Consider the following 20,664-nt stretch of genomic DNA (forward strand, 5'->3'; position numbering starts at 1 on the left):
GAAAAAAAAAGCAGATGGTCTGATGTTCATAAGGAATTGTCACCACTGTTTACAGGGGAAGAAAAGCACCTGGTGAGCATTTTATCCTTACCAGGGTTGAGAATGGGACATGTGCAGCCCCTGTTGGTCCAGGATTCTGGGTAAATGCTTCTGTTGCTCCGAGCAATTTTCACTTTGCCGGATTTCAGGACCTTCTTCACTTTCACAACAACTTCTGCATGGGTCCCTTTGTCATGAGCAGAGAGGATTCTTGCTTTTATCACTGTCCAGAGGGAGATCAACAATGACTTTTTAAATTTTGGTTTATTCTGCTAAAAGTTAGAATTTTAAAACCTTGAAAGAAGACCCAAAACTGCAGTTGTACCACATTTCTGAGTTGTACCACATTTCACTTGTGGTTCTTACAAAAAAATTTGGAGGAGGAAAACTAGATTTTTCTTTTGGAGTAGATAACTCATCCTTTCACCATGTTATTTAGCAGCTATCTTTAATGGGCTGATGTCAAACACTTGGAAATCATAGGAAAGCACTTGTATGTATACATAAGGAAGGGTGAAAAACCCAGGTCAGCAGCTACCAGTCTGATTTTAAGTGCACTGATTATATTTTCCAGTTTGAAAACTTGTTGAGCTTTAACACTGGCCTCTCAAAAATTTTGTCCTGTGGGAAGGGACTACCTACTCTACAGGAAGGAACTCAGGAAGTTTCCCATCAGACTTGCAGGCATGTCACATGGCTAAAATTCCATGATTGCACAACAAACCAGAAAAGGCATTTTTGTTTTGTGGTCCAACATCTGGTTGCCGTGACAAATTTCTGTTCCTTTTAATTTAATAGGATCCCATGACTTTTTGGCAGGGCAGCCCCATCTAGATCAGCCCCACAATCATACTTTGTTGTGTCATGGCACAAGCACATAACACCTTTGGATCCCAGAGCTTTCCTTTCTTTCTTCTTGTGATGGCATGAACCAGGTGCTCATAAACAACAGTATTAAGTACATTCTTGGTAAATGAGCATGGCCATTTGAAACTGCATAATGAGTGCAAAAACAATGGCAGTTTAGATGTGAGATTTTTATCATCTATTCTTGATGTAGAGGACAATTGTTCCACTGAGCACCTCTCCTGCTGTAGAGGGAAGCTGACAGCTGGGAAGGAGACACCATGGAGCCTTGCATGAAAAATGCTTTTCAATTCTGATCAGAAGTTGGACACCTCACTAGACGAAAAAGGCAGAAGAAATCCTACCTCTCATATCATGACTTAACCAATCCTGTTGTTTTTCATAACTATTGGCTAAAAACATGCACGGAGAGAACATTGTGAAATTATCATACCTTGAGGGCATGTTACCCACTTACCATAAGCATATTTCATTTGGCAGAAGTCAGCGACGCTCCCAAGCACCTTTTCTTTGCACACACACTTTTCTAGCAGGGAAACACCAGAACACAAAAGGTTGGAGAAGAGCCAAGAGAGAGAGAAAAGAAGAGCAAATGATCCTCAGTTATAAAGTTAGGTGTCTATAGCTCCCATAATCTGTATGGGCCTTAAGAGAAAGTTTGAGAGTGAGGTCAGTTATTTGCAAATGTGTTCCTTGTTATATGATACAATAATTATTCTGAAATCTTATCAGTACTGTCAGGCAAAATGCAGATGCATGAGGTCTATTGTACAGTTAATAAACTGATCCTGATGAAGAGATTTGTAAGAATCAGATCCAGATGTAAATCATGCAAGCAATGATACCTTTGTCTGATCCCATGACCTAAGAAATGCTCATCCTTTCTGTATTAGGGCAATATCTGTCTCAGAAGAGTCAAGCCATGCAGTAGGTGCTGTTACCTCTGGGTCTTACCAAGCTGCTGCTGATGGTAAATGCTGATCTTTATAGGGTAGGCAAAACTGAGAACTATTCAAGTATTAACGGTGCCACCTCATTCCTACTTTGTAACATGAGCTGGATACAGTCTGCTTTACTTTCTCTCCTGAGCTGTTGTGCCATGAGGAATCACTTGTGTTCCACCCTAGAGGTGGTGCATTTCAGTGGTGGCTGACACGAGCTCTTTACAAAGAGCATTTGAAATTCTGAACAGGAACCAAATGCTTGAGAAGAAGCTGCATAAAATCCTAAGCATTATGGCTATAATTGTGACAACAAAAGGAGAGTATTTTTTCCACACAATCTTATTTGTGACTTAGTGGTTTCTAAAACCAAACTCGGATCCTACAGTTAGTTTGGAAAATAATGATGCAAGTGTGATGATAGCCTACAAACTCAGATTAGTGTAGGTTGCCAGCAGATGGGGAACAGACAAGCTGGAGATGAGTGGGTGGGTTTGAGTCAGGATGGAGAAAGAACTGGCACTGAGTGAAGTCAGTAAATGTTCCCAGACTCTGGGCTGTACCTGGGTGCCTCAGTGCAGAAAATCCCTGCTCGTGGTCGTTCCATTTCCACTCCTCTTCGCTCTCATTGGTTGGTGTTTGGACAAGGTCAGGGATTCGTCCCCCAATGGGGATGTTAAAGAATGGCTCACTGTCATAGCTGGGGGACACATAAAACAGAAGAATTGGTTAGGACATGACATGGGTGGGAAGCAGGTGTTTGCAGCACATGGCTGTATCCAGACAGATGAGCTTGCTTTCTTCAGACTGGGAGCACAAATAAGAGCAAGACTTCATGCCAGACAGAGATCACAAGACCTAGGCTTTTATTTAGGCCTTACTACTGCTGACTTAGCATTTTTAAAAGTACCTATAAAGTGTGCCTTTTTTGCTTTTGTTTGTTTTTAGAGAATTATGTAACTCAAAGTTAGTGACCACTTGATGTCACAAGAACCTGACAACAGCTGTAGGACCCGTAGAACTGCAGTAGCTCAAAAAAATCACAGGATTTCTGTACTGATTAATACCCATCTGGGGTACAGATGCCTGGCCTCTAGAAACAAGATGGAGACTTTGTCATTTGTTTTACCCTGGGCACAGATGAGAGGCAAGATCTTCAGACTCTTCCATCTATTTCCAAGGCAAACAGGTGTATTTATAGATGGTATACATATCATGGAGTTGTGGAATTGCCTATTATTTACTGCAAAGAGTCATGATTTCAAGATTGCTTTGGATAATACACTGGTCTTAGTTGTGTCAGACACACAATGTCATCTAAGAAGCCTTTTATGATTTACAGCCACCTTTTCAAATGATCGTGCACCCTCCAAACAAATACTGCTGCAGTATTTGTTAGTCTTCGCTTCATTTCACAGAGAACCCAAAGGAGGGTTTCTTTACCTGTTGAAGCAGTGTCCAGTGTGCTGGTCGCAGTCTCTGGCGCAGTCACAGGGGCGACAGCCGTTTTCTCCGAAGCCCCAGTAGCCCACGAGGCACCTGTCGCAGTTGGGACCCGCCACGCCGGGTTTGCAGTAGCAGAATCCCGTCCGGGGGTGGCACCTCCAGCTGCTGCTGAACGTTGCGTTGGCTGAACCCGTGGGCTGGCAGGCACAGGCTGTGGAGACAGGGCAGGAGGTGTCACAGCCTGTGCCGAGGGGTCATCTGGTTAAGTGGCATTTCCACAAGGCTGATAAACTTCTACCCTCTTCCTTGTGCTCAGTAGTTTTAAGTCAGAACTGGTAAACATTGCATTTCAGCCTACGTTTGCAATATTGTTTTTGCTTCTTTTTAACTTGTTAAACACAGCAAAACAAGTACAACTGGGAGCATTTATGTGTGAAAGTCAGTTCTTCTCTGCTACACAAACCTTGACCATACAGGGTTTTGAAGTGGTACCAGGAGGACTCCCTTGTGTGTTTATTTTTAAAGGGGCTTGAAGGTCATTCACTTTTAAAGTGTTTTGCAAAAAGATTCACTAACATAGACAGGGTAAAAAATTATAGGTATTGCCTACATCACCTTTCCTGTAAACACAGAGATCACAAAACTACCCTTTCCTCTGGGGCAGATGCAGCTTATAGAGGTGGTTCAGATGACCTGAAACATATTTTCAATTTCTACCTCCAAAGATTTCTGCACAAATTTCCTACAGTGCGAGTTTTAAGGGACACATCTCACCCTGCAGTACTGTATGTGTGTAAAGAAGCTGATGAATTTATTTTTTTTTTTACAAATACATGAGCAGATTTTTTACAGGGAAAGCAAACAGAATTAGAGAAGACCTCTAAACTTGCTAAACTTATTTTGCATGTAGCTGAAGATGAGCAAAAATGAGGAAAACCTCCCCCAAATCTTTCTAACGCTGTTGCCAGTTTGGCACCAGCCTGGCAACTCAAGATAACTTGGCAGTAAAACAGATAGTTACAGCTCCTGTGGGCAACTCTGCCTCCACAGACAATAAATTGTCATTATTCCACACCATTCAGACATTCCAGATGTGGCAGCATCAGGGAGTGATACACAGAGAGTGTTGCAAAGCCAGCACAGTTGACTCCTCTTGATCAAGGCAGAAGCTGAGATGGTCAAGCCTAGTGCCAAGAGCTCTGTGGAGGTTAAATACAAGCAATAAACAAACCTACTCATTTCTGGTATTCAAACAAGTTGATTAAAATGACAACAGAGCTGAACTCCAGGCCTTCATACTTCAGATCTTTTTTGTATTAACAAAGCAGCATGCCCTGGCTTTTGCTTGTAGCACAAACTGAAAAGGTAATGCATCACTACTTCATCCATCTGGAAGAGGGCAGAAATAAAAGTCTAGTGGCTAAGACCCGCTTTAACAGAGATTTTCAGTTAAATGTTGGACATCCAACATGTTTACATAGCTTGGATCAGGGGACAGCGTTTTGGATACTTATCTGAACCAAACATGATCTCCAAAGCTTTTGAAGTTTGCCCATCATGGCTTCTGATCAAACTACTTTTCTTCGTGATCTCACAGATAAGAGACCAAATGAACACTCTGATTCCACACATCATTTTCCAAGGGGAAGGGACAAGTATGTGAGTTGAAAGTGTAGCAGGGACAGAATTCACTTTCATCTGCAACCTCATATTTGATACTTAAGAAAATATCTTTTGAAAATTATACAAGAAAGAGGGTGAGCAATTTTGTATTTCTCTTGTGACCTGCTTACCCGTACAGTTATTTTTTCCCCCATGCCCTGTGTTCTTTATGCAAATAACTTCAATAATGTTATTACACTGCTGTAGACAGATCTTGGTCTGTTGTTTTCAGGGGACACTGGCACAATAGCCTAAGGACAGAAAGTAAGCGTGCTGTCGTGGGCAGTGTGCTCAGCACAATGAGCTGGTTGGCGGACGGCAGCAGCTCGCCTGTTTGCCACAAAGCAGTCTTGACTTGGGGAGCAAACCCAGGGCTTGTGCTGTCAGTTCTGGAGAGCAGGTGTAACACTGAAGTGCTCATTAGCACTGACAGTTTCAAAGGCAAGTTATGGTTTTTTGCCCCTAAATTTGATTTTTTTTTTCCCCTGATTTTTGCAGGGCCATCTACATCACTGTAGAAAAAAAGACATTTAGCTTGTCAGTCACTGAAAAAAATGAATGCTGTAGATCTGGGGATAAGGAGGGAAAACATACCCTTCCTTTACTGCAGATAAGTCTGAGTCACTAGGATTAAGAGTTTGCCAACATCTGGGTTGGCTTGAATTCAGGTTTGTTTTTGCTGTACTATCTCTATATGTAGCATCTACCTGTGGAGTTTTCACCTAAATCATCTTATATTTCTTGAACTTCTGGATCTTTATTCCTATCTTATTTCTAGTTTTCAGGTTTCATCAGTTAGTCACATAACAGATGGGTAAATCATTTACATCATTAGACTACCTATCCCCAACTGAGACTGGATCCTGATTCAGGAAGATGAGACTGACTCCCATCCTGTCCCTGAGGGAAAATATTACAACACAGTGACTGACAGCATTGGTGAAAGCTGATGAGGAGGTTGGAAAAAAGGGCCTTTTTTTATTTTGAGGCTACAGTTCAGAAAACCTAATGTTTCCAGATGAACTGTGGGGCATATTCTCCAGTTAGAAACTGGGACAACTTCTGGTGGATCAGAAAGCTGAATCAATACATGTACAACACTTTCAGATGAGTTATACAAGTGGCTTGCAAACGCTTTACTCAGTCTGTGTTTATTTAGCATTTCAGCTTGGGTGGGTACATTGTCTGGCTTCCAGAGTATTACAGCCAAAATCCCAGTTGTGCATCTAAGGTAACTCCTAAAATAAGAGCCCACATGTCACATGCTGAAAGGGCAGCTGTGGATGACTGGGTTTTATCTGCTTAACAGTACCATGGATTTGCAAAGAAACCTCACAGTTAAAGAAACATAAAAGCAAGTTGCCAAAACCTCACCCTTTTACATTTTTCAATATTTGACAACACTTTTCCTGCAGATTTTTTCTTCTTTTCTCTTGGCAAACCCTAGTTTTCTCTCCATCCGCCTCTCCGTCTAACAAAACACCAGCCGACGTGACAATGGCCTTGTTTGTCAAAGGCATCATCAATTATGTTAGGGACGGTGTGCAGACAGTTCTGGCTCAGAGTTGGCTGGTTTATTTGGGTTCTCCCCTTGACAGTAGTATAGTGAAAAATTTTATCATTTTACTTCAGAATCGGGTATTGGTCACAAAATGTCACAAAGCATATCCTCTGGTCTTTTAGTCTCACTCCCATACTAAGTTTGTTTTGTCAAAAAGTACTGTAAAAGGGAGGAGACAAGAAATAATGAAAAATGAATAATTCATACAGCAGCCTCCACTCAAGTCCTCAATAAATCTGTCTGCCCTCAGCACAGCTGTCTTCTCCATTTAATTAGACACAGATGTAAAATATAATATTGGTTGTAACAATATGGTCCCAACTTACAGGAAAACAGCAGGTGCTTAAGTAATTCAATGGCCTTTGAGGTATCTTGCCTTAAACTTTGTCTAATAATAATGCATAAGATATGAGCAGACACTGGCTATTTGATAAAAAAGAAAACAGGCAAAATTAAAAAAAAAGGCAAGGCCTTTTGAATCTGATATATATACATGTGTATCTTCAGAGCATTTTTAGGCAATTTTTAAAGCAAGTCAGGTGTGGGGATTGATTCTGCCAATGTTCTTTCTTAAATGAAGGAAATAAGATAGACAGCTCTGTGTGTGGTCAGGGCTGATTAAGACAGACTGAACCAAGATGTGATGGGGCCTTTGTGATATTAGAATTAAAAGTTCACTCCCTCTGCTCAGAAGTAAAGGATGAGAAGCAGAGCCTTTCAGACCATGTGTACGTGCATGTGCATCTGTGCACATTTTAATTTTCACCCCTTGTTCTCCAAGTAAAAAAGCTTGTTTTCCTGGAGACCCTTTTAAATGGGTCTACATGCCTGCATTATTTTTAAGCTAAGCAAAGGGTGAGTACAAAAGATGGTGCCATTTCAGAAGGATCCCTTAAGCCTCAGAATAAGCCACAGGAAAGAGGCAAGGATACAGCAGCTTTGCTAACCATTGGTTAGGAAACGATTAGGCTTCTGAGTCAAAGCTTCCATACAAGTCTATATCCAAACTGCTTAATCCTGTGTTGTCAACCCCAATAATAGGCAGGTGTGTGCCTTGTTCTGGGGCTCTTTTCATGCCTTTTTCTTTTTTTTCTAATGTAGATCTAAGCAGTGTCAAAACAAGGCTCTGCACATGACCCAGCTCTCATTCATCTCAGCTGCTAGGAACAGGAGAAGCAAAGGGATCAGAGGCAGGCCACCTCTACAGACAAAAGAGAATAGCAGATTCACACTTACATATCAAACTTCAACAGATTTTTTTTTTTCCAAGGGAATGTCTTTGCAGTCTCGCATTGGAAGGTCAGCTAAGGGTGGTTTAGATAGTGCCAGGAGATCCAATTGTTATACAACTTTTTTTTTTTTTCCTAGCAGATTAAGAGAGAATGCTATTCATTATTATGACTAATGCTTAAAGACTCTTTCTGGGCCTGGGCAGTGTCCTGTTAACTTTCTGGGAGCCTGAGGGGGATGTCACAGCTGAACCTAGACTTTGCTCTGGATGGCAGAGCACTCTTCAAGCGTGCTTTCTCAAAGGGATTAGCACAGCATTTCATTCAGCTTTTTCATCAGATTTCCTTTCCCAGCTCAGTATCTACTGTACACAAGGGTCAAGTTTGATCTCCCATTGAGGTTTTTTTTTTTTCCTCCGAGTTCAAAATTGGAAGCTGAGCACCAGGTTGCTCTCACTAAAACCATCCATTCAGTCTGCTGTTTGCAGTTTATTACTGCTTTTCAACACTTGCTCAGTGGGTGGGTTTTCCATTTGGTGTTGTTAGTCTGAGTCTGTTTGCATGATTTTCTCAAAGTGAGATGATGCCTTGGAATTGGTACATTTAAATCCTAAAAACATTCCAGTCCAGAAGTAGCAACTCTTCAATTTATAATCAGCAGGCTGAAGTATGAGAAAAATGTACCTGGTGGTCTGATTGTCTAATTTCTTATGTATTAGCAATGCTCAAAAACAGTAGCTGTTTTTTTCCTGGGTAACTGAAGTTGTTTTTTAGGGTCACACAACCTGAACAATGTAGACCAAACCAGATTAGGTTTACTAGCAATGCAAGTTTTGCAACCTAAGGGATGGAGAAGAGGGCCTCTCTCTTACATCCTGCATGAGGCTTTTCAGTTTAATGTCAGCTCTAGGGATTTGGACATCATGATGGTCCTGGAGGTGAAACCTTCCCTCTATCACATTGAACCTGTTCTAACCAAAACAGCTCTGCCTGTCTCCATTGGTGTTTCTGGTTTTGCTGTCACATGATAACCAAAGTAGTGAAACATTCCCTGAAAATTCTCTGTAGAAGTACGGCATAACATGAAGTTCACACTGACACACTGCCTGCAAAGCACATAGGGAAGTGTTGGGGGTCAGGACTTCCATCGTACAAAATAATACCCTATTAAGCTAGTTTATTGAGTCTTATTGTGGGAATTCTCTTCTTCACCTTAAATAAAAGGGAAAAGGTACAGATTAACCACCTCTCTCCCAGGTTTCTCTTAACTGTAGTTATATCTAGGGTACTTTCTATTCCCACAGAGTCACAAGCATCATTTACACACTGACAGTCTCTGGAGTGAACTGCAGTGCCCTTTCCTTATATCTTGATATGGCAAACATGCCTTCACACACCTGGGAAAGGTTCTATTGGCGTGAATCGTGCACAGACAGGGTTGTGCTTAGCTCTGCAATAATGCCGAATCAACCCATTTAGATGCATCTCAAGCAACAGAAACTCTAGTGCAGGCTAGTGATCCAGAGCAGCTCTTAAGTCAAGGAAATAGATATGCTTTAGAGGGCAATTCAGTTCATTTATCTCAGACATCTACCTTAGACTGCAATAAATAATTCCCCAGAGGTCCCCCTGTTTCTCCACTGACAGTACAGTGAGCCTAGAAAAGACATATAACTTTCAGGTGACTAAAGCAGGATGGCAGCTATCTAGGCATGAACATGCAAGTCAGAGTGGAGACAATTGTACTTGGGGGCCTTCTGCTGGCAGCAGCATGTTCCCAGGTGAAAAGAGCATTATTGTGCTTGACTGGCATGACAGGAATAAAGGTCTTTCAACAAGGTAAATTTCTGAACAGTTTTTCTTTTGCTGTGCAGAGTATTGGCAGGGGGTACTGAGAGCCCTGTAACCAGAGCAGACAAAAGAGGCAGAGGTAGAGTCAAGGTCTGATTTCATCCAGGCAGACTGTTCTAGGGTTTCCACACAGATAGGTTGTATTTTCAAACAAAGTTTTTCCCTCTTTGCTGCTCTCCAGTGCTCCTTAACAGTTATCTAGTATTACACATGATGCTGGTTACTGCACCATCACCCTGCCGCTCGATACAAGAGTTCATACACACATTCTTTCAGGTACTAGGAGATTGAAAGCTAATCTTCTGGCACAACAATTTGTTCTCATTACAATATTTCCCTGTAGCAAATCTGTTCAGAGTAGAAACAGGACTAGAAAGGGGCCACCACAGAACACTGAGGGATACAGGGTGAGTCAGATAAGCTCACCCTCAGCCCTGTGTGCCGTTCAGTGTTCTGTGGTGAGCACTGTGAAAGTGAAAAGAAAGGGTTGTGTGGAAGCAGTCTGGGCTGTCACCAAGTTCCAGCAGGAAGAATGCAAAAGAGCAGAAGCATTGGATATGGTGGGCACAGAAAGTTTAACCAGTATCACAAGCCACACAGTCTGAGGCAGAGGAGTGTTTGTAACCTGAGTGGTAAAGAGGAATCATGTTGAAGAACATTAAAAGGGTGAGGAAAGCTTTAAAAGCTCATGATGTCAGTGGGAATGAGGTTAGATGACAGAGGATGAAGTTCTCTGTGCTAGCAACTGATGTCTGAGCTATGGGGAAGGAAAACTATCCAAAGGGGAAAAAGAAATTATGTATGTTATTGGAAGTAGCAACCTCCCAAATAGATGCCAGATGGAATCAGATGTGTGAAGCCTGGCAGGATATTCAGGAAATGTTTACACTAAGTAAGGGAGATTTGGGCTGTTTTCCAGACTGGCTGGGTGCAAACTACCTTGATCCAGAGTTTGTACACCCTCTGTGTGCAACCACTAATGCCTCTGTGCCAGTCACTTCCTAACATATTCTGCTGAAGTGTTAATGATGCAATTAATTTGGGCAGATCACACCATAATACAGCTGTGGAATCCAGAGATAAGTCTAACTGAGCTCTCATGTATTTGTTTCCAAGTTAATATGCATGGTCCTATGCTTCCTGCATCTCCTATTATATATATTTATGTGTACTGATGTTACACAATCCAATGGAATTTAACAGTAACTTGCACATAGGCATACACAGTCTTGAGAGGTTCAGAAAAAAACCCAGGTAAATAAAACATACCTCAAGAAAAGGGGAACCATATTGAAAAGGGGAACCATATTAATTTAAACCCAAACACAAGAATGGGTGTTTGGGTTTTAATAATTTCCCCAGCAGGCAATGCATTATTATCATAAAAAAAAAAAAAAAGGTGTGATACCAGGGGGAGAAATAGACACAAAAAAAAAAATCAGTATAATCATCTTTGATCAAAACTCCGTAGGTTAGGAAAAGAATACAAAGAACAGCTAGTAATACTCATGAGTTACCTCTATGGGAGTTATTGATTCTATAGAAATTATTTGTTTCATTCTTTTAACGATTCTTGCACCACTCATTTGTCTTTACCACACATAACATGGTCACTTACGTTTGCAGACCTCTGCAGAGGACATGGGTTTCCCCCTGTCTCGGTAATACCCTGGTTTGCACCTTTGGCACCGATGTCCCTCTGTGTTGTGCTTGCAGTTGTCACAGACTCCCCCACTGCGCTTTCCTGATGCCAACCAAACACTCAGGTCAAAGTGGCAGCTCTCGGCGTGGTTGTGACAGCGACACTCTGGTGGGGACAGGAGAATATCCTTCGAGTTCGTGTAACAGACACAGCAATACTGGTCAAATGGTATCATTTTCCAAACCAACCTGATGGTATCTTAAACCCTGCTAGAACCTCAAATGTGAGGGGCCATAGCTGCATGAAAACTACATTTCTGGCTTGTAAATTCCACTTCCCAATAGCCCCAGTGGGTCAGCTGCAGAAACACAACGTGCATACTGAAGCTCTCCATCAATGACCAGCAATTTGTCCCCAGTTTATGTAATTGCACCATTAGTGTAAATCTACAGAAGTCTTTGTTAGGAAGCTTTGCCTGCTGGCATGGTGAGTGCTCCTCCTGAAAGCCTGGATCAGTAACCTCCCTTCCACTTACTTCTGCATTCATTTGGGGCCCCTGTTTTTCCATCTCCTGGCTTCCAAGGCTGATCATTGTACAGGGGAGCACATTTCTCACAGTGGTCTCCTGCTGTGTTGTGCCTGCACACACACTTCCCATGGACCTGTCAGGGAAAAGAGAATACAGTTAAATAGCTACAAGCAAGAACATGGTGGAGTCCCCAACAGCTTCATGAGGAGGTGGGACTTCTCCTGCACAACTTTCACACAGCTGCCTGACTCTCTTCGGAAACCCACAGAGCCTGGAGCTTAAACATGTGCATTATCTTTTTTAATTTCATTTTTAATCATGGAAATACTCCATTATATGTCAGATTTTGAAATTGGGTGTTCACACCCGAAACCTGATCTTGGAAACTGAGCTACTCCAGACTTCAAACAAGAAGTTACTATTGAAACTGGTTCTGTGGTCATTTCACACATCAGGAATATAACAGCCAGTTCCACTATACACTGTAATTTGGTGCACAAGATTCTGTAGTATTGAGCCACATTCAAGAAGGGCCTTACAGGAGTGTTTTTATGTTGTTGTTAGGGTTTGTTGGGTTGAGTTTTTTGGATAAAGAAACAGGATTCCAGTATCTGTTTGCAATGCTTCAGAGAAAGGATTTCCCAGATAAACTGAGGAAATACCCAGTATAGGGAGTGGGAGAAAGCGAAAGGTGGTACCATACATCATGTTCTGCACATCACAAGAGAAGCTACTAATTAGTGATGTGTATCTCACATGCAAGGAGACACTTGTGCTAGAGCAGGAAATGCACAGGAACCAGGGACTAGACCTCCATGGGCTGTTGAGGATGTTGAGCTCTGTAAGCACCAGCACAGCTCTGGCCCACTGCACATTACACAAAAAACAGAGGCTGATTTTCATTTTGACTGGGGTGAGAATTGACTCTAATCCTTTAATCTCACAAGTAATCTGAGTTACAGTTTTCCACAGTCTTTCCTGAAAGTCAGACTCTCCCTTTGCAGTATCTGACAGAGCAGGTAGTTCGGGATCAAGAGAGAAGCGTTCAAGAAAAGCAGTTGTGTGAATGTGCTCCCCTGCCCCCAAACTCATGGTGCCTGCAGCAATTTGCTCTCCGCTCCCCTGGTTTCTAATCCTCCCAGAGCAGAAATGTGATGTAGCAAGCAGAGGGATAGGCTGCAGCTGATGCCATCGCCCCTCCATGGCCAGCTGGCAGGTTTGCTGCCTCCTCACGGAACACTGAGCACAGACTTCAGGGTGTGCGTTTGTCTGTCAGAGCTCAGCACCAGCAAACCTCAGGGGGATACAGCATGAAACACACGACGTGATGCCTCTCCAGACCTTTGCACAGGAAAGTCATCCACTTTCAAAGCACTAAATAGTGTGACAAATTACAGAGACAAAGGCAAAAATACTAATAAGCAACAGTGTTGTGCTTGCCCCTGTTTGGGTTTGGCATTTCAGGCTTAACATTCTCCCCTGTGGACACAGGGACTGCTTTTCAGAAGCCAGAGAACAGAGGAAAGGGCCAGGAGTGAGAAAAGAAAGTGAGCCTGACCCAGAATCATAGATTTTAACATCCCCAAACTTCAGACTCCATCTGGACTTTGCAGTTCATTCCAAAATGGGTCAGAACAAAATCTTGGATCCATTCACTTCTTAACAAAGTGCTTCCTGAAGTGTATTTCAATGCAAAATCTGTAAGTTGGGCCATTCATTTTTTTCTAGAAACATACACAAAACCTGTACACTCACCACTATAAAAAAAATACATGAAAAGTGCTGAGGTTGTACAGCTGGGAAATGGCATAATTAAACTGTGCAATTTTGTTATAGCCTTGAATGACACGATGAAATATTCATTATTCTACAGGACCCAGCACTTACAGTGCACTGCACAGATGATGTGAACACTCATGAACAATTATTCAGAAATAAACAGGAAAATTCAGTGAGGAAGGAAAAGTCTGGTTGTTCTTTGGAAAGTAGATGTGTTAGTTTACTCATTGCCCACTAGTTTGTTGTGAACTGTAGTTTGTGGCATGTTGTGAGTAGGAGAGAGGCATAGAGGAAGCTTCCTGCCTGTGATCCATCCTATGGAACCATTTACCAAATGTGTGTGGAAAGAAGACCTGACTTAAACAAAAGGGTTGAAAAGCCAAGCAGCCAGCAGACAGGAGAACCACTGAGCAGGCAAAAGGAAACAGGGGAGCTGGCATGGAACTTCTTTTAGAAAGTGATCTCATAGACAGCATTTACAGGTGAAACAGATAAGGAACAGAGTGCAACATGAGGGGAGAATGAATTATAGAAAGATTTTGGATAGGAGAAGAGAGCAGAAAAAAACAGCTGACACAGAACACACAAGAAAGGAGATCAATGGATGTAAGTGGCCACTGCAGAAAACTGGCCAATGCAGAAGAAACTGAGCAGTGGAAGAGACCTGCTACATTTAAGCCTGAGGTGAAATAAGGGTAGGTGAGGTGGCTGCAAATAACAAGACAAAACAATTTGTTCTGTTAGAGAGGAAGAGATAGGAGAGGGAGCCAGAGACTAAAGTCCAGGAAGGAACAAGAATGAAATACAGGAAACTGTCAGATAAAATAGGAAATGGGATATCTGCTTAGGGAAGGGAGAATGTGAGAGTCACACTCAACACCAGCATGAAGAGGGCAGGCGTGTCCCTAACTTGTTATTCACTGCTGAAATAAGGCTGCATTTCTCTCACAGAAGTGTATCCAAAAAAACTAGAAAATTGTGTTCTCTACCAAATGCAAGACCTCAGGATGCACTAAATCTCACTGAAACATAAGGATTAGCACACCAAGGTAACAAAAATAACCAGAGAAGTACAGATTCAGGGAGACTACACTGATATTTTTTTATGCCCTAAAAAGCAGGGTCAGAATTATGAGGAAATTATGATTAAGGAGAAGATTGTAAGGAAGCAGCAAGGATCAGTTTCAGTGTTGAAAAGGTACAAGCTGAGGGTTATCACAGCAGAGGCTGTGCCCTTACTGAGGGGGCACCATCCTGAGCACAGTGGGCAGAGCAGGGAGCTGGTACCACAGTAGCAACAAGGGGATGGACCAGGGCAATACAGGAGCAGTGAGAGACAGGCCCAGAAAGAAGCTCCCAATGTGAGTTCAAAGTGCATTCAGAGGGCAGAACGAGAGATAAGCTACAGCACATGCCAGGGGGGGTCCACCATGGGGGAAGGTACCTACAATATTGACCCAAGGTCCATCCAGGAGCCAGAGGCAGGGACACACAGACACACCCACAGCACACTCAAACAGAGACTTACAGCCCAGGGCTGAGCTTAAATAGAGCTCCCAGGCCAATGGACAGAGAGCATGGGTGAGAATCCCAGGTGGGGCTGGTCAGGGCTGTTAAAGTTCAATTAGTGCCTTCAGGATACTAATACTAATGATACTTGGATTGCCCCTGGATTAATGTCATTGGAAGCTTTAGGATATCTGACTGCTAGGAGGCATCTGAGGAAAAAAAGTACTTCAGCTTTCTGGATTTGGAGCTGGAAATCCAGGTGGAGGAAGCTTGAAAGCAAGTTGTGAGCAACAGAGGCTTACACAAGATTCATGCCATCAGTTAGGAAACTAGCCAGCTTTCAGCTAAAGCCTGAGTAGTTTATGACACTGATTTATGCGAATGCATATAAACATATTGGTACAGCGGGAGAAAAAATTGAAATTCAGGGGATTTCTGTCTCACATCTCTCGTATTTCATTTTATTTCACTGATCCTTAGATACTAAAATATTTAGGCCTGTACGGACTTCTCCCAGAGTGCTCATTGCTACAATAATTGAGCATTTCAGAGATATTATGGAATTTTTATGACACTTCCCTTATCTGCTTCTCCCCATTACTCTGGTAACTCTAGTTGTCTCCAATGCTCTTACCCATTCATTGAAGCATCATTGTACTGAGAGTTCAGTTGCTCTGACAACTGTTTTTAAGCTATTGGGGGAATGGATCAGAGAAAAAGATGCAGTGGTAGGCAGACAGATCGTGTGATCATATAAACCTCTCCATTTCAAAACACCAGTCTGAAGTACCATGTGCATCACCTGTTAAAGTCTGAATTCCCACAGTCCTGCACTCTGAGCGCCTTCAGCCAGGGTTCCTTATGTCACTAGTGCAGGCTGTCAGCTTTGAAAGATGAAAATTCCTGCTTCCAGTTTTCTGATCAATTTTGGCAAAGGGTAGAAGCTTAGAAGCTGATATACTTGCAGTTAGAGGATATTATTAGTCCAGGAAAGGAAATCAGATGCTTTGTTATACTCAATCACCATCATATTGGCTTTAATGGCCAAGTTAAAGCTCTGCTTTTGGGTCTTGATATAGCACCTAAGTTCTTAGGCTGTGGTTTCATGATGCAAAGTTTTTGGGGGCAGTCTCAATTTGAGACATTTCTGCTTTCCTTACTACTTTTTTCTGTACTATCACCTGCATCAAGCCCTGAGTCAAGTGTAAATTGGTGTGTGAAACCAAACCATGTTTAAAAAAAACTAAACCATGTTTTTTTCCCTTGGCACTAGTATTTTTAACCTGGATTAATTCCCTCATCTGCCTCACAGTACAGTCGTGCTGTTACAAGTCTGGTGTTGCTGCCAAAGGCTTTGATTTTTACATCTACCACCTGAGCAGCTTTGAATCAGGACATAGAGGAGGTTATAGTTTCATGGATTTTAATGCCAGGATGATCAGTTTGAACCTCCTATACTAAGCCATGAATTTCATCCAGTAGTTCTTCCATGAAGCTCTGTAACTTCTGGTTGATTTATAGCAAATAGAGTAGGACCACATCCTGTTTTCACACAATGGGTCCAAGAAATTACATGATTTTTATTCACTTTTGGCTGCACAGAGTTGCTTCACCTGACTTCTGATCCACAGCTGAGAAAGTAAGTGAAAGTTTTCCACCTGTTTGTCCTGCAATTTTTAAATTTTTCTAAACTCTTTGTATAACACCTTTAATAAGGTATATACACAAATAAGATATTTCTAAACAGCTTTATATAATATCTGAAGCCTCTTGCTTTTTCTCTGCCCACTTAGTTTCTTTACCCATTATCCTTTCAGTAAATTCTGTTGTGCTCTTTCTCCTGGGCTATTCTCAGTCTATTTGGTGGGGTTTTTTTTCCTAATCAATGCAGGTTAAATTTGGAAGTATTCCAGGTCAGAGCAACTGTTGCTGATTCAGAGAAAATGTTTGTCTTTGGACTCTGTATTCTCTCTGTAACGTCGCCAGAGAAATTTTGGTTACAGCAGTTTGCAATGACATCAGAGGCTTGTAGTACCTGCTTGTAGTAAAATGAGAAGATCTGGGACCCTTGTGGCAATGCCACCTCAGCCCATACAGGTTTTGAACACAGTGAATAAGTGAATGAGCAGCAGTGAATAAGTGAATGAGCCGCCCCTGGTTCCAAATTCATTGAAGAGGCAATGGTGGAGGAAAACTAGTGATAGTGTTCAGCTGAATATTCAGACTGGCACCACTAAGACCTTTTTGAACAGTAACAGACGAGCAGGATAAACAGACCAGAAGAGGTATAAAAATCATGCTTCCTGTGAGGGGATATAACTCAACCTGTGACAGTTTCAAAACACAACTCCATCCTCTGTCTGAATTCACCTCCCTCAGGCTTTATACACAGCTGGTTGTGCCTCAGTCCATATTTCACTCTGCTTTCTTCCTGTTTTCTTTCTGAATTCTAGCTTGATTTTTATGAGTAAGCTGTCCTCCTATTTTTGCCTGCAATGTCAAAAACTCCATTATTAATCTGTACCAAACTGCACACAAATAACAGCTGTGAGGCTTAAATGCAGCATCTGAGTTACAGCAGGTCACCAGCTCCTGGTGAGTGTCTTAAAAACAGAGGAAACAGAAGGGGGAGCGAGACTCAGTATTTTAGCAGGTGAATGCCTGAATCACAGCACAATGAGTAAATACCACCGTTCAAATCTCCTGAAAGGGCATGGCACAGCTGAGTTTGGTCTTGTTCAAGGCTTTGTTCCTGATGCTACTGGACAGTCTGGCCTGACTGCCAAACTTTGCTGTAGAAAGACTCAGAAGTAGTTTCAGGAGAGGAAAAATGGGAGAAGATTAGATTTAGATTCTGATATATGGACAAGAATTTGTGGATTTACAGGTCAGGCATATGGATTAGCACACTGTGGGCAGTTCAGAGAAGTTAGGACATGACCTGTTCATTCAACAGGCCAAATAATTCTGCCATTTATTTTGTGATAAATCTGGCTAACTCCAGCAACTGTCTCACCTCATCTGGGTTTCTACTGGTTAAGCCAGAGTGGCTCCAGGGGTGTGTGATTGAAAACTCCATCCCAAAGTGGGCCTGTGAGTTAGTCTTTGAATTTTTACCTCTATATTGAGTGAATTTGGCAGCATGCACAGCTCCCATTCAAGAGAAATTATGTTGAGTAATGGAACAGATGAAGCCAAGACACAAATAGATTCCTGCAACTTTTCTGCAAGTGGCTGCAGCTTGCAGAGTGGGGGAAGGGCAGGGCTGAAAAGGCAGAGGACCAGCCAAATTTATAAGGAATCTGGGAAGGGAGAAAAATGGTGACAAAGTCCATGATTTAGCAGAAAAGTTGTGCACAGTAAGGAAAGGATTCTAAATGCCTAAATGATGCAAAGCTAATCCCTGGGGCCCTTCCAGCACAGTGAGTGAACCAAGGCAAGGAAATATATGTAGGATTTCATAACTTTTTTTGCACCAAATAAAATGGAATTTTTAAATAATCCTGTGCAAAATTTTTCCATATTTTGTGTGCACCATGTGCACCTGCTGCTAAAGTATTAAAATGCAAATTCCGTGCACCCACAAGCTACAGCTCTAGAACGATTTGCTTAAATTAGTGGAATATTCATTGGGGATGAATGAACTGGCTGAAAGGCCTTGAAAAGCTTTGGTAAAAGACTGAAAATTTTTGTTCTACTAACACATAGGTAAGCTGAGGACAGAAACAACACAACAGTCTATTCAGTACCAGCAGAGCTTAAAAACACAATGACTGAATATATGAGGCCAAACACAGCAGGTCCTATGATTATCACATCACATCACAAAACATCCTCGTGTTGGTAGCTTTGTCAAATTCAGCTAAGAGAGACAAAACATATATTGCACAGATCTTAAATGAAAGACCCTCAGAAATATGCTGGACTATGGGACGCCAGAGAGATATTGGTACCAAATGGTGGCTGATAGCTGTGAGATGATACAACTCTTTCCCTCTCTTAGCCTCACAGACACACACACACAGATTCTTGTAGCTCTAATGTGAAAAGCAATCCTTGAAAGAACTATAAGGCATATTTTATCAGCCTTAAGATATATTTAGAAGTGTTTCTAATCAAATGTTTCTACTAGTGGGATTATTATGGTTCTTTCACAGAGATGAAACTGGCAGAGAGCATAGTTTAAGTGATTAAAACAACAAACACCGCTATTAATTACAGCAATTAAGCAATAAAATGAATATATGTTTAAATAGCTCACCCATAGCCAGTACTTTTAAGAAAAGTTGTGTTTAAAGGCTACTGATGTCAGATAGGAAATTATTTAGTACTCTATTTCACAAAATAAGAGATGATTTTGTACAAGTAAGATGAATATCTGCATGGGTGGATCTACACTGAGCCCTGATTCAGAAAAGCTTTTAGACTTGTGTTTAAACACTGTTCCTGAATAGGCATGTTTTTCTGATTTGGATTCAGCAGTAGTAAAAGACATTTCCCCAACAATAATAAAATGTAGGAAAAACTTGTCGACTTTATGATAGCAGAACTCCTCCTGACTGAGCCATTATAGAGGTCATGGCATCAAAAGTGTGGTTATTATCTAAACCACAGATACTCAGAAAATCATGTTGATGGTAGGAATGCCAGATGCTCTGGCTGCAAACCACAGGTTCTCAGACAACCTGCATGGATGTCAAATTAAACACTGGTTATGATCAGAAGAGGGTAGAAGCACAGCCCAGAATGTGCTTGAATTAGGAGGATACATTTTATCTAAAATAAAGGGGGAACATGTACAATATTTTTGCTTGACTTCAATTTTTTAATAACTCAGAAGGACAGAGGTGTTGTTTTTTGGTTAGCCAAGATGTAACTCCTGGCAGGAATGGGGTCAGTACTTTAAAGTGCCAGTCTTCCTGAAACAACAGGAGAAGCATGAGGTGTATAGGAAAGCTCTTTTTTAGACTTATGTAGGTATTCTTCAGTTAAGGGTTCTGGTGACTTTTGTGAGAATGTGTTAAAATAGGATCTTCTGGGGTGACCAGTGACAAGAAAAGTCTGAATATCCTTTTCCAACTTTTATCTAAGTAATTGCTAAAGAAGTCATTTAAAGTCACAGTTTTGAAGCACATATGCCCTGGGGAACTAGAAACTCACCAACACTATCCACTACAATTCAAGAGAAACTTTCCCTGATGCTCCCCTGTCAGCTTCTTTGTCATCTCTGAACACAAATATCTGAAACTTTCTCACCCACCTGCATGTACCCACAAGGATTCTTGTGAAAAGCTTTGGCCCACTGTGAGTGGCAAAGGTGGCAGCAACACCACTTTCTTTCCATGTAGTTCATGTAATTCATTACTACCTTTTGCTGGCATAATTTATATGATTTTCTATGTTTCCAGATCATTATGGGTATAGCTTGAAGTCCATGTTCAGTTTTAATTTTTGGAAACAATCAGTGCAGGGATCTGGTTTTAGATTTTATTCTGATGTGATCTAGAAGCTCTTGGAACCTTTCTTTTTTTTTTTACATTCCTGAACCTACTCCCATAGTTGATGCACACAGGTAACTTTTTCTTAAACAGAACATACTCTTTGAGCTG

General features: G+C 41.6%; 1 protein-coding gene across 1 annotated transcript in view; it reads right to left on the minus strand.

Moving 5' to 3' along the window:
* LOC116792495 (netrin-4-like) overlaps window positions 1-20,664 on the minus strand; it is a 48,064-nt gene that overhangs the window by 3,883 nt on the left and 23,517 nt on the right. Inside the window, exons 4-9 of the mRNA XM_032699474.1 lie at window positions 11,774-11,900; window positions 11,215-11,403; window positions 3,291-3,504; window positions 2,411-2,547; window positions 1,364-1,432; window positions 92-262 (exon numbers count right to left, since the gene is read on the minus strand). Coding sequence (XP_032555365.1) covers window positions 92-262; window positions 1,364-1,432; window positions 2,411-2,547; window positions 3,291-3,504; window positions 11,215-11,403; window positions 11,774-11,900 — 907 coding nt within the window. The remainder of the gene's footprint in view (window positions 1-91; window positions 263-1,363; window positions 1,433-2,410; window positions 2,548-3,290; window positions 3,505-11,214; window positions 11,404-11,773; window positions 11,901-20,664) is intronic.

The sequence above is a fragment of the Chiroxiphia lanceolata genome, chromosome 11 (genome assembly GCF_009829145.1).
Source record: "Chiroxiphia lanceolata isolate bChiLan1 chromosome 11, bChiLan1.pri, whole genome shotgun sequence".
In the NCBI taxonomy this organism is placed as follows: domain Eukaryota; kingdom Metazoa; phylum Chordata; class Aves; order Passeriformes; family Pipridae; genus Chiroxiphia; species Chiroxiphia lanceolata.